Raw genomic sequence first — 14,500 nt, 5'->3', positions numbered from 1 at the left:
GGAGGGTTAATTCTGAAAAATTAGAAAAAATGACGTATTTTTAACTTACGAAGGAGTGATCGGATCTTGAATTTCATCCGATGAAATTTCATATTTAGAAGGACCTCGTAACTCAGATCTCATATTTTAAATCCTGACCGGATCCAGTGTCATTCGGGGTATTGGAGGGATGACTGGAAATCTTGGAAAACGCTTAGAGTAGAGGGATCAGGATGAAACTTGGTGGGAAAAATAAGCACAAGTCCTAGATACGTGATCGACATAAACAGAGCGAATTCACTCTCCTTTGGGGAGTTAGGGGGAGGGTTAATTCTGAAAAATTAGAAAAAATGACGTATTTTTAACTTACGAAGGAGTGATCGGATCTTGAATTTCATCCGATGAAATTTCATATTTAGAAGGACCTCGTAACTCAGATCTCATATTTTAAATCCTGACCGGATCCAGTGTCATTCGGGGTATTGGAGGGATGACTGGAAATCTTGGAAAACGCTTAGAGTAGAGGGATCAGGATGAAACTTGGTGGGAAGAATAAGCACAAGTCCTATATACGTGATTGACATAACTGAAATGGATTCGCTCTCTTTGGGGGAGTTGGAGGGGGTGTTAATTTGGAAAAATTACAAAAACGGAGGTACTTTTAACTTAAGAGCGGGTGACCGTTCGTGAGGTATTTTTGAATTTGATATTAAGAAGGAACTCATGTCTCAGATTTATTATTTTAAACTCCGACCAGTTCAGGTGACATTGGGAGAGACTTGGAGGGGGAAACCGGAAATCATGGAAAACGCTTAGAGTGGAGAGATCGGTATGAAACTTGGTGGGTAGAATGTTCTGAAGTTTCCTTCAGAAACACTCACAGATATTACCTTTCACTCCTGAGGTATTAGCTTTCACGACTTTTGCATTTTGTCACATTCAACTCCCACTGTTAGAATCTTCAAACAACCCCGATTACTGCACGTTTTAGAGATATGATGCTGACTCCCACTCTAAATTAGAGAGAAGTGGAGAAGAGGAGCTTTTTCCTAATTCAGAAATTGCAACTGCTCAGATAATAGAGCCTTCACAAATTGATCTACGCACAAACAAAAGCACTAATAAACTCAGGAATCGCACGCACTTACTCATAAAAGAGCCTTCAGAAATGGATCTACACATTAATAAAAGCACTAATAAACTCAGAAATCGCACTTACTCAGAAAAAAGAGCCTTCAGAAATGGATCTACACACTAATAAAAGCACTAATAAACTCAGAAAATAGAGCCGTCAGAAATGGATCTACACACTAATAAAAGCACTGATGGACTCAGAAAACAGAGTCTTCAGAAATGGATCTACACACTAATTAAAGCACTAATGAACTGAGAAATCAAACTTACTCAGAAAATGGAGCCTTCAGAAATGGATCTACACAGCAATGAAAAGACTAATGAACTCAGAAAATCGCCCTTACTCAGAAAATAGAGCCTTGAGAAATGGATCAATCAATAACAAAAGCACTAATAAACTCAGAAACTGCATTTGCTCAGAAAATAGAGCTTTCAGACTCTCCACTAAATAAAGCACAGGATATTGTACAGCAACCAAACATCTAATTTGTCTTGACTTGGAAAACAAATTTTGTTCAAATCAATCTAACTTGACTCAAAAGGATAGCTTAAAAAAATATTTGTTATATTTATAAGAATCAGTATCATTTTATTCATACAAGGGATTATAGTCAGAATAAACTACACCTGTATAATGCTCATACTTACAAATAAACAATCACTAAGTCAACACATGTTAAACAATGAAGTATAACAAGACAAAAGTAAATTTGACAAGTATTTTATGCCTAGGGTACCGTAAGCAATTTTACATTTGTCTTTCGTTTTAGATTTTTTCATCAAAAACAGTGATGATACATTTCAATAGTTATTACTGTTGAGAAGAAATTGACCAAGTTCGCAGATCTCAACGCCCGTGAAGAAATGATAATTGCAAGGTAGACAATATCGATTTCTAACCTGTATAGTCGTCACACAAAATCGCTCTGACAGCTATTTTCTACATCGATTCAGGTAAATTAATTAAGTGACCTATATGCGAAACATGACCTTAATATGTAAGAGACGGTTTTTGAATGATATACCCCCTACCTAATATTCTTCTAATATGCTTCTCTGACGCTCAATGCTAATGAAATATACCAAATTAAGATAAAAGTATAATACTCTAGAAACAAATTTGGACTCTATATTTGCACATTAGGGGGGAGGAAGTAAAGTATAGCGGGTCTACATGCACAATGTGTTAGGTACAATTATTCTGCATATAATGTAGCAAGAATTGTTTTCTAACTTCACACTGTCCAAACACTTTACCCCCCCCCCCCTCCCAATGTGCAAATATATATATATTCCAAATTATACATTTTCCATCTATTCTGTCACTTCACTCTGTCTTGTTTCATAATAAGCTGAAATAAACTAACTAAAAAAAACGGTTCTATAATGCGTCAATTCTGTATATAATTCTATTATATACATATAATCATCTGTATAATTATGTACGGTTCTATAATGCGTCTTCATCTGCTATCTTAGATCAGCGGTTCCAAAGATTAAAACAAACCTCTCATGCCTCAGTTTTTTAGTGGGCTACCTACCTAATTGGTACTCGTATAAAAGAGGCTAATGAAACAGTAACTTCTTTAAAGATTGAAACTTTTTTGAAATCAACGCTTTCTGTTGATAACGTGTTTTTGACAATTTCTCCTTGCTAGCCCCAAGCGCTGACATGTTCTATCCATGCTTTCAGCCCAGTAGTTAGCCCCACAAAGAAGAAAAAAAATTGATGCCAATGGAAACTGGTGACCTTTGAAAAGTAAGCGATTTGAAAATTCATTCGTGCCAAGTTTTACCAGAGTCTTAAATAAGACATTTTAGGATTGCACCATTTTATTTTATTTTTTTTTTTGTTATCAAAGACTACATAAGCCGTTTTGAATTAACGATTCCTTTTAATTGAGTAGACTTTTTCCCCCTCTCCTGCACCATTTTGACCAAAAATATTACAGTTAAAGCTTGTTTTGTCACCCCCAGGCGTGTCACCCCGAGCGTTTACCCCTCTAGCCCCCCTCCTAAATTCGGCCCTATCCTATAGCAAAGGCAGCCTCTTGGAACTTGTTTTTTAAATAGCTACTTGCACAATTTTGCGCCAATACAAACAATACAAATATAGCAGTCCCTTACCAACTTAAAATAATAAAATTTTGGGTCATCCAACATTTTTTAAGCAAGCATAACACAAAAGATATTATCATTGATGACGATAGGTTTCAGAAAACTAAAAAGCCTCTCAGTTTTTAAATAAGCTATTTAAATAATTTAATGCCCTTGCAAAAGAGGTTAGTACAGCAGGCACTTCTCCACTCATTCTAGTAAGAGAAAATCAATATCTTGCACTATCGACACCTATAGGTAAAAAAACTAAATATCAGTATTGATGATAGGATCCTTAAGCCCAGGGAATCTCTCGGAACTTGCTTTTAAATAGCTAATTACAGAATTTGGCATAAATTTAAACAAGGCAAAAGCATAAAAAACTAAATGTGCAATTCAGCATTTGTGAAACAAAAATTATACAAAAAGCTAATTATCATTTATGGTGATAGGTCTCTTGAGCCGAGTAAACATATCAAACCTCTTAGTAACTCTACTTGAGTGTACTTGAGTAGATGGGCTACTGGAATTCTCCACTCATTATAATACGAAAAAATCAATATTTTGCACTATCGACACCAATAGCAAAACATTAATTATCATTAATGATGATAGGTTACTGGAACCCAGAAAGCCTATCAAGCCCCTTCGTAGCTCTTTTTTAAATGGGCTGCTTGCATAACTGAATTTTCTTACAAAAGAGGTTAGTATAGCAGTATCTTCTCCAATTCTTATAAAAAGTGGAGTTGCAGGGTCTTTTTTACAGGAATTTATTACATGTCTGTCGGCCAACCTTGCAGCAGCAGAAGTTGATCTACGGGCCTTGTATTACTAAGCAGATCATGAATTCCCTGTGGTTTTAAAGGATTGTAAAGCCATAAGTTGTAAATCCTCATTGATTCTAAGGGAAAACTCTAGATGATAAGTTTTTCGCTATTCTGGATTGTAGTTGAGTTAAGAGAATGCAACTTTCAGGACTGAATCCAGAGCCTAAATTATGCTCAGGGAGGGCGTTTCGCAGCATCAGGAGATCACAAGAAACACTGGAGAAAAACAAGGGAAAAAATAAAGAGCAAAGCTCTGAGTAGGGCAGAGGGGAGGAGGGACTTGCATAGTCATGTTGGCTGGCGTTGTGCTACAGTGAGTTGCTAATAGTATTAGAAAGAGGTATTATACACGTTTAAATCATCTTAAAAGAAATATGGTAACCTAACCCACTGCGATGCTGAGATGTTTGATTTTTAAACTGTTTTTATCTGAAAAAAAATCAACATTGTGTACTACCCACAACAATATCAAAAACGATTATCATTAATGTTCACAGGCCTCCAGGACATACCTGCAATATTTGAAGTAACCACTTTGTAGTCTACCATTATCTATAGGAAGTATTGCATTATCTAGTCAGAAAAATGAACTAACCTGGACAACCTGATGTAAATTCACAGCTATTACTTTTTTCATACAGTCTTTTATCATTGCAGAAGTGAAGAAGTTAGTTTCGCCTTTTCGTTCGACAGCCACTTTCCGCATGTCTTCCTGTAAAAACAAGATTAATTTCCATAGCGTAGATATGACTAGATGGCGTACATAGCATAGGTGACGAAGATAGCGTAGACATAACTAGATGTGACCCAACCAAATGACGAAAATGATAACTACTACCTCTACTACTAAAAATTCCAAGGGTCGGGAGGTCAATACAGCTTCACAAATTCCTTCTTCACTCTAATCTGTTTAAAGATCCACAAAATTTCAATTTTCTTCAAAATTATTCCAACCTATATTTTGTTTTACCTCCGATGGATGGTCAAAAAACCTGTTTTTCTGCACCTTGCTATCACTTATCAGTAAAAACAGACCTAAGCCTTGAGTTATTGAAAGTTGTTGTTCACGAGTTGTTGAAAGATGTTCATCCTAATCAAAGCCCTTGAATAAAGTGCGTATCATTATCTTACTGTTCAACATTTATCTACTGTTCAATGTCTTAGCTTGTAAAAAATATAAAATTTCGTAGACAGAAAACGAGAGAGAGCTTCATTTAGAAATTTGTATTTTGACAAAAGGCAATTTGATGGAAAAAAGGAAACAGGGACTTCTTTTAAGGCGGTTTCTTCGCCGGGCTCCGGCATTCGGCGCGCGGCAGACTTCTATTTATAGTTTTCATTGTCGCTTGTCTTCTAACCGGGGACAATCTATTGCCTTTTCATACTAGATCTTTTCAAAGATATTATATTATCAAAGCAAGTCCAATTTCTAACAGTGATATCTACTAAGCTTCAAATTTTTGGTTTTCGTTTTTAAGGTTTTTGAATTGTTGTCATCCATTGTTAAAATATATACAAATATTTTTGCAATTACCAGTTTTTTGCTTTTTACGCAATTTAATGTCACTTCAAATGGAGTCTATTCAAAGATATTTGATTAGTACAGCAAGTCCGATTTCTAAGAACAATTTCTACTAAGCTTCAAACTTTTGGTTTTCTTTGGAATTGTTGTAATCCCTTGGCAAAATATATAAAAATATTTTGCAATTACCAGTTTTTTGCTCGTTAAACCATTTAAGTAACGTTTTTACCTTTTTTTTTTTTTTCTACAACCTTTTTTTCTATCAGCTATAATTTTGAGACTCGAATGAAAGAAACAAAATCCGACAAGTGCTCCAAAATAGACAGTGCTCCAGCACTGTCTATTTAATCTTGAAGGTAAAAATGTGAGCTTCTTTCTAACTTAAATAGAACAAGAAGAAACTAAAAATTAACTATCACTTAGTTTGGCTATCCATAGCAAAAAAGGATTTAGGGGTGCCCAATTCCAGCCGTTTGAGGAGAGGGGGATTGCAAGACCTAAAATTACTTATGATTGGCCACAGCACTCACAGTTTGGAACCACTTGGTAGGTAAGCACTGAAACATTAACACCCAGCTCTTTGGCAAAGGTTATCATTCTTCAATCAATGCGCACAAGCCAGATTCTTGGATGGAAGAGCTGTCGGATTAGAGCTTTTTGTCTGGTGATGAGGGGGTTTTAAAAGACAAAAAGGTCATATCGGGCACTTCTCAGGAAGTGTCCTTCGGACTAATCCGGGGAATACCCCCCCCCTCGAATTTCGTGAGATAAATAAAAACGTCAGAAATTTGCAAAAAAAAATCAATTCCTATGCAAGTTTAGAACATCCTCTAAAAAAAGTTTATGTAATATCTTAATAACAACATAGTAACTGTTAAAATCTGAATTATGGAATTCAACAACATGGGTAACTTGTTGTTCTTATGGAAGTTGAAGCAGTAGACTTTCATGAAATCGCAAGTTTTAGAGTGATCATAAATTTTTGGAGACTATATGCTTCCAAAAAAAATAATAAAAACTTTCATTAAGCAACGGGTTTCCAGTTAGACGTACCATATCTGATAATTGCCTAGCTATATCGATTTTACATGACTGTGACATCATTGCATATTTTTTCCTTGCTTCAACAACAGTTTTCACCATACACACACAAATTATAAATAAATAAACGAAGAAGAAACACACGTCACTGGAAATAAGAACAAAGTGTTAATTAGAAACGGATATTTTTATATTCAGGCAATTTCTTTTTTTCTCTGAAGAGATTATTATAGCATTTAAGCTACCTGAAATTTACTCAATTTCTCTATGACTTACAATTATTAACCTTGGGAGGGGGTTGCAGAGGGACTTCATCGTCTTAAAAAACCAAAGCCAAAACTAACTTTGTATTTTAATAAACCCAATAATCTATTCTCCTTTTAGACAAAAAACAAAACGAAAATTGCCAATTGACTATGGTACCAAACTTTATAAAGCAAACTTGTGTGTTCGAGGCTATCTTTTATACATAGAATTTGCAGTAGCACTGACAATAACACAAATGACTGACCCCCCCCCCCCCAACAGAATAATAATTAATGTGTTACAACCCCAGCCCCAGTCCAAATTATAGGTAAGTCAAGCAGTATAAAAAAATTAAAGTAAGCAAAAATTAGATACATACCAATAGAATTGGAGCAATAGCTTTGGTAGGATGGGTCATATAAATTGGTCCGTTATACCCCACCATTTCTGTCATAAAGGGGAGAGCACCACAATGATCCAAATGAAAATGACTGATAATGACACAATCAATGTGATCAGTCAGATTCCCATCAACAATATATGAAAAATCTGGGAATCGTCTCTGTAAAATGGTAAAATTCATTAAAGATATTTGTTATGTTCTTCCTCACCTAAAAATATTTAATTTTGGAAATGAAATACTACTCATGACATACTCAAATATTATTTACAAAATTAATGCTAATATACTTTTGTGTATTCATAGAAAAACAAAATCGAGCTGTAATAACTTGTCATCACAAAAAAACAATTATTTGGCCCTAACATTTTATGGAAGATACATGCTTGTGAAAAAAAAAAAAAAAGGAAATGAGACTTGAGGCCAGTGGGTTCCGAGAAAAAACATACATCGTCAACATATAACATTATCACTAACAAGATGTCTTGCATAGATTTATTACCTGAAGAGATACCAAATCATATAGAAAAGCATTGCAATGCGTTAGCGGGTCAAAAGCCACCAATGATCTAACAATCAATAGTGGCAATAACCAGTTATTACCAGTGGTGGTAATAACTAAACAATTCTTATTATTTAGTTTTGGCTGAAACCTGTCATTTCAAACTTGTAAGGCAGATGGAAATATTGATAAAGATTATTGATTGTAAAAGGAAATATATAAAGACAATTTTGTTTGAAAATTGGAATGCTTGTTCAATGTTAATTGCAGTGAAGTTTTTAACAAAACTGACTTTTACAAAAGGACGCCTTCCAGAAACCCCTCCACTTTTAAAAACATGCGATTGACAAAGTCTAAGGTTCCAATATATAAAGAAAGATGCCAGAACATGTTCTTTTCAGAAAAAGAAGGATTATTTTCGGCAGAATTTGCACACTATAAGCCAAAATTAAACTAAAATGCAAATAATGAGGCTGGTCCATATTAATGCTGTGTTGTAAACAAAACAAAACTACAAATGCAGTTATTCTTATGTTAGAGAAAAAGAACGATTTATTATCTTTTTCTTTATAATTACGAAAAGTAATCAGACCTAAATAAAAAGTTTTGCAACCTCAAATACATTAATATTATAATTTTAGATATATTTCTTCTCTATCTGACATCTTTTAAAAATAAAAGCTTATTGTTTAACTACATCAATGTTATGAAAGAAGATTTGTCTTAAAAAAAAGTCTTGTCTTAATTCACACGACCTCTTAGACAATTAGAGACCATTCCTTTACTACTCTCCTTATTAGTAGATAAAAGAAGGCTTGAAGAGACAACACCTTTCTTCTTTCCTAACCATTAGTCATTCCAGACAGTAGCCAGGAACTACTTCAATACTAAAACAGAAAAGGACACTGTTCTAGTTAAGCTGTTTTAGCACCATCCTTTTTATCTACATTGCTACCCAAAGCTCTAACTTTCGGTGCATCAGTTAGGAGAAGCCACTACACCAACATAAGATGGGCTTTAGATTATAGATAATTCGAAAAATATCCAACTTGTACTATTATTGGGGGGTTGGAAATTATTAGATTCATAAGCAAAATTTTCTGCATTTTGCAATGACTATGTGCTGAATCTTCTTGATGATAAAACTTACTGAAAGCCAACTCGACTTTCAAAAATTAGAAGTAATTAGAAGAAATTATAGTAATCTGTTTCACGAAAGATTTTACTATAAACAGTGTATCAAAGAAACTATATGCAACTAGAAAATATGAATGGTTCTATGACAAGCTTGAAAATGATTTCTATCAAGTGGGCATGAAAACTGGATATATCAAAAGATTCAAATTCTCACCCAGTCAATTATCCAAAAATAACATAAAAAACTTACTGCATACAGTCCCTAAAAGCAAATGATGACACTATGCATACAAAGAAAAAAAATGTTCATCCAGACAGTATGTTGAAAGTCTATATGCAAACAATAGAATATGAAAAAAATTTCTTATTTTCCTAGACTGGTAACAATTCTTCACAAATATATGATACAAGACTATGTTTGTTTTTTTAACTTTTGCACAGGAGAACCAATAATAATGCCTAGCTACTTTGTCCATTTGTGTTTTGACAGTGATTTTCAACCTCCATTGCATTTAATCCTTGTAATTACCTTTTATGTTGGGTGTCTGTACTGTGAGTTAATTTGAGCACCATTTACTAGCTAAAGGCCCATTCACAATAAGATTTCACTGATATTAATTTGAGCCAATCATATATTCGCATAAATTTCAGATTGGTTAAAAAATTCTTATTGGCTCAAATAAGTACTAACTAAACCTTAGTATTAGCAAAATCTCATTGAGAATGGGTCTTAAGTTTAACTTCTCTAAATGTAATCAGCAAAAGACAACAACAAATACTTATGAAGGAATGTACAAGCTGAAACGCTATGGACAACTAGGCAAACAACAATAATCAATGTGTTTCAATTCAAACATAGCTTGTTTATCCATCCCTCAAGGCATGGTACTTTTCACAATTAGTGTTTCATTTTGCACTTTGCCTTTAATTTCATATGCTTTTTTCCATTTTTTAAATTGACTGAATTATGTGTTTACACACAATGCCATTTATCTCTTCTTTTCCTTATTTTATTTAGCAAGTGTAACTGATCTGACAGCAAACCAAGAATGTCTCAATTAGCAATCCTTTTAGCCTTAAGCATCACTTACATCTTGTGAGATGCTAAGCAAAAATAATTTGGCCAATTGGATAAATAGTCTTGTGATGCTCATTTGCAGTACTGGTTCCCAAAATTAGACCTCTGCTCTTTTTTGGTAATTTTATGTATCATAATATAATAAAGGTCAAAATACTATTTCTATTAAGGCAAAAGCAAAAAACTTAAGTGGCCCCCCAATGCCTGTGACCTGTATCATTGACATTTCTAATATAAAACCAGGAAAACCTTACCTCATCATTATACCCCATATGCATGCCACAGTCAAGCATGATATTTTTGCTTCCAATGGATGCAATTATACAACTTCTCCCAACATCTTGCCCAGCACCTGAAAAAACATTTAAAAACCAAATAATAATAATATCGAATAATAATAATAATAAATAATAATAATATCAAGCAGACCAAGGAAATATATTAAATTTCCTTAGTCTATATCATAGAAGGGAAAGAGGCAATGGGTAATTAATACTAATATTAGTGAAAAGTACCCTTTTCTGATGAACATCTGAAAACTTTAAACCAAAAATAAATGTTCTATAAAAAAAATACCTTTTGAAGCCAACTCCACCCCCCTAATTAATTACTCTAATAACTCCATTCCATAAGGTTGGGACATGTACAAAAATATTTATATTTTGCCAAATCAGTGGCACCATCCCTCTATTTATCTTTTGTTTTGTTTACATACAAGCAAAAAACATCATGAATGTCTTGTTACCCCAGTTTGATCCTAACTGAGTGGGGCAGCACAATGACCCAGCAGACAACAACAGAATTCATAAGGACTGCCAGAAAATTTTGGGGAAGTGGGCAGAGTTCAGACAAGAGCTTGGCTTTTTACCATGATTCATGCACATACTCTTCATGTTACTATTTTATGGATTTTATAAATACTTTCTTGTTTACTGGGAGATCATTGCTCTCATTTCCCACTGGCAACTTGCAAAAATGGAAACATATAACACTGTTGCCAAATAACCAAACTTTTGGATACTACATCCAGATGGGGATGGGATGTAATTATAAACAAAGCAAATTTAAAAATCAACTTTAATAAAGATGATGTAAAAACTTTGTTACTGTTGTATCTAGTTCTTGTCTGATTCTAAATGATGTTAGTAATCCTGGTGTAAAAATCACCTTTGATAAGAATGAAGTAAAACTTTGTTACTGTTGTAGCTGATTCTTAATGGTGTTAGTAATGTTAGAAAAGGCTATTGATACACTGGAAAAACCAATGAAAAAACCAAACAGTCTTGCAAAAAACCAATCACTAAAAGGAGAATATGCTTGTATGTACCCATTACATGTAAATTTGTCATAGCTATGAAATGACAAATAAGGTCAAAGGCTTTTCAGTAATCAACTACGAGAAGATTGACAATCACACTTCCTTGGTATAATCAACAATAAGATGATACATTCTTACTAAGTAAACAGTTGTGCTGCTTTTCTTCATTTCTTTTAAGAATATCTTGTAGTAACCATGTTGAAATTTTTACAGACAGGCCCAGTCAAAAATTTAGTGACTTCTGTTGAAATTTTACTGAACATATAAAACAGATGAGAAACAATTAGTGTCAAAATTCAAGGGTCTTCTGACAAAAATATAGTTGTCAAATTTACAGGTATTTTCTCAACAACAAGTAAGTTTGATAATTATTATCTGTAATAATATTTCATGTAAATTGAAGATGTCCAGAGAAGAGCCACTAAGATGGTGAGTGGACTGCATGAGCTCCCTTACCCTACAAGGCTATGCAAGCTGAAACTCCCAACTCTGGTTTCTAGAAGAAGACAGGGTGATGGTTCATAAACTTATTAATTCAAAGGCAGTTCCTGGTCTTCTTCCTCTGACATCTCAGGATTATTGTACAAGGGGACATAACTTGAAGTTATCCAGGCATTTCTCCTCAAAGCGGCAATGCGCCCATTTTCTTACCAACCATGTTGCCAATCTCTGGAACAAATTACTGCCAGATACCATTGCTGCCCAAACCACAGACAGCTTTAAGAACCATCTTGATGACAAATGGTCAAAAAGAAGAATGGAAGTATAACTGGGAAGCACTCAAATCAGCAACATCAAACCACTAGTCAAGTGTATGTATTCAACTATGTGTCATGTGTTATCAATTCTGGAGTTTCTACAAAGAAAATCCTTATATTGCTCCAAGCTGCAATTTAAGATAAAAAAAAAAACATTAAAAAAGTTCTTTTTTAATCTCAGTTTTACTGATTTGATCCTAGATGCTAGATTTTTCCATTACCTGAAGAACTGCTGCTTGGCCTCATAGTAAGTTCACTTGTTTGATCACAATACCCTAATTCATTTATCACTGAATAAATTTGAAGTAGACCCTCTCTTAGTAAATTTATACATATTTTGTTTCAAATAGATCCCAAGCTGTAAAATACAAAATATTCTCTCTGAAAACATAACATTATTAACAATCAAGAAAACAGTGCTAAGAAAATGTAGCATAACTTTGTTGAAAACCACCAATAACAGTAAAATTCTAGTTAATTGACTTCTTGCTATCTTGAAAAGGGTTTAGGTTAGGAAAATGAAACTTTCTGGGATGGGTCTACAGGCTAAAGTATGTCCCAGGAAGGTATTTTGAAGTATCTATCTCCACTCCTTCTCCCTCTAGAGGGCCCTGACCTGTGATGACCTTTAAAAATATGTGTGTTATAAAAGTGAAACCTTGAAAATAGATCTTCTGCTTGAATGAAGTACAACAAAATTGTTTTCAGCTTCATAACTTTGCTCAATCCCATTTTATAAGGTTTTAAAGATATGCAAATACATTTCCTAAATTAAAAAAAAACAAAAAAACATTGATATGGCTCAAAATTCTATTCAAATAACAGGAATTGTCCTATTTTCAGAACTAAAGGCAGAGAAAAAGCAACTAGTAACTGAAAATTAAGGTAAAATGTTGTTTTGTCAACATTTAACCTAACCCTTTCCAAAATAACAAGAAGTCAATTAACTAGAATTTTACCCCAATAACTCATACTATAATTGACAATTTGTCATTTTTAAGAGCTCAAAAGTACTTAAAAGTGATTGTCAAACTTATAAAGAGCATAAAAAAGACATCAAGTGGGATGTTCACTTAATTGGTAAGTCAATTATATGAACTATGATGTATTTACTAATGTTTCTGATGTATGTTAGGAAAACAGTTGGGCCTAGTAGAGTTCCCTCTGGTACCCTACTCATTAGGCCTACTATGGCCTCATCAAAGTATATTGGCTGGCCACCCATTTTGAATAATCTGACTTGCTGCTTGAGGTTGGTGTGGAAATACATTGGCTATTCTATCATGGCTAAATAGATGCCAGCAACATATATTTTAGAGTGTATTTGACTATGGGGTAGGCTACCTTCTGGAAGGCCTGATCAAAAGAAGGCTCACACAGTAACTTCAGAATACCTTCCAAGGATAACTTTTTTGTCCAGAATTCATTGGTGAAACTTTCATATTCCTAACCTATCTCTTTTTCAAGATAGCCAAAAATAGCTTGTCTAGAATTTAATCTATTATATAGCCTACCAAGGAAACACTACAATATAAGAGGCTAATTAAAATTTTAGCCTACTTTATTTGAACCTATCCTAAATGATACAACAGAAAAGTAGACAAATGAATTAGCCTACATTTTGATTTTCTAAGTTATTCAATTGACATTTTTTTAAGTAAATTGAGAAGGCAGGAAGACAAATCAACGATTTCAAGCCTAGACCACCCTTTAAACAAATTAGCTTAGTCCTACCTAGTGGAGTAACATGAATCTCAGCCATACTTCAAAATTGAACTTTATTTGTGAAATACGAGTTGATAAAAGTGAAGTGAAGTGAATCGCCGAAAGACCCCCTCTGTGTTTTAACACCTTAGGGTCCATGCACTTCCACAATTGTATCTTTACGATTCCCTGCGAAAAGTTTATAACGTCCTTTTTCTACCAATCAATCTCAAAAATTCACAAACTAAATTTATGCTTTCAACCGATTGTTCTTCAGTTAATGCTCCTCTGAGTAATTCTTCACATAGTTTTATTCGATGTTCTCTCATAAACCTTCTAATGTCTGTCCTGTAACATTCTGTGCAGACACAATGGATGATGAGGTGTGCTAAGGTCTCTGTCTGACCACAATAGATGCACTTTGGATCTTCTCCATAGAAACGAGTAAGATATGATCGTGTAGCTGCATGATGTTACCTAAGTCGAAATGCAATTTTTCCTTCTTCTCTTGATAAACTTTCATACAACTTATTTTCGAATTTCCTTCTGGTCTTCTTTGTAATCAAAAGATTTCCAGAGAGATTTCTATTTTCTTCAAGGCTAAACTGTTTTATCCGCTGTATTATGTCTTCTATCTGGAATACTATTGTTGGTGTCGTTGTTTGTATTATTTGTATGTCTGCACTGGCGGCCATTTTAGCTGTTAAATCAGCTTGTTCATTACCCTGGATTTTCTTGTGGCCAGGTATCCAATGAA

At 34.0% G+C, this 14,500-nt stretch overlaps 1 protein-coding gene across 3 annotated transcripts in view; it reads right to left on the bottom strand.

Moving 5' to 3' along the window:
• The window catches only part of LOC136026633 (integrator complex subunit 11-like), a 51,356-nt gene extending 37,426 nt beyond the window's left edge, over positions 1-13,930 (bottom strand). For all 3 annotated transcript variants that reach the window (XM_065703362.1, XM_065703363.1, XM_065703364.1), the window contains exons 1-4: positions 13,774-13,930; positions 10,218-10,315; positions 7,226-7,408; positions 4,633-4,749 (exon numbers count right to left, since the gene is read on the bottom strand). In XM_065703362.1, coding sequence (XP_065559434.1) covers positions 4,633-4,749; positions 7,226-7,408; positions 10,218-10,315; positions 13,774-13,801 — 426 coding nt within the window. In that variant the 5' untranslated portion in view covers positions 13,802-13,930. The remainder of the gene's footprint in view (positions 1-4,632; positions 4,750-7,225; positions 7,409-10,217; positions 10,316-13,773) is intronic.
• Positions 13,931-14,500: the final 570 nt, after the last annotated feature.

This window comes from Artemia franciscana, chromosome 4 (genome assembly GCF_032884065.1).
Source record: "Artemia franciscana chromosome 4, ASM3288406v1, whole genome shotgun sequence".
Lineage (NCBI taxonomy): Eukaryota > Metazoa > Arthropoda > Branchiopoda > Anostraca > Artemiidae > Artemia > Artemia franciscana.
This window is presented reverse-complemented; position numbering and strand designations above follow the sequence as displayed.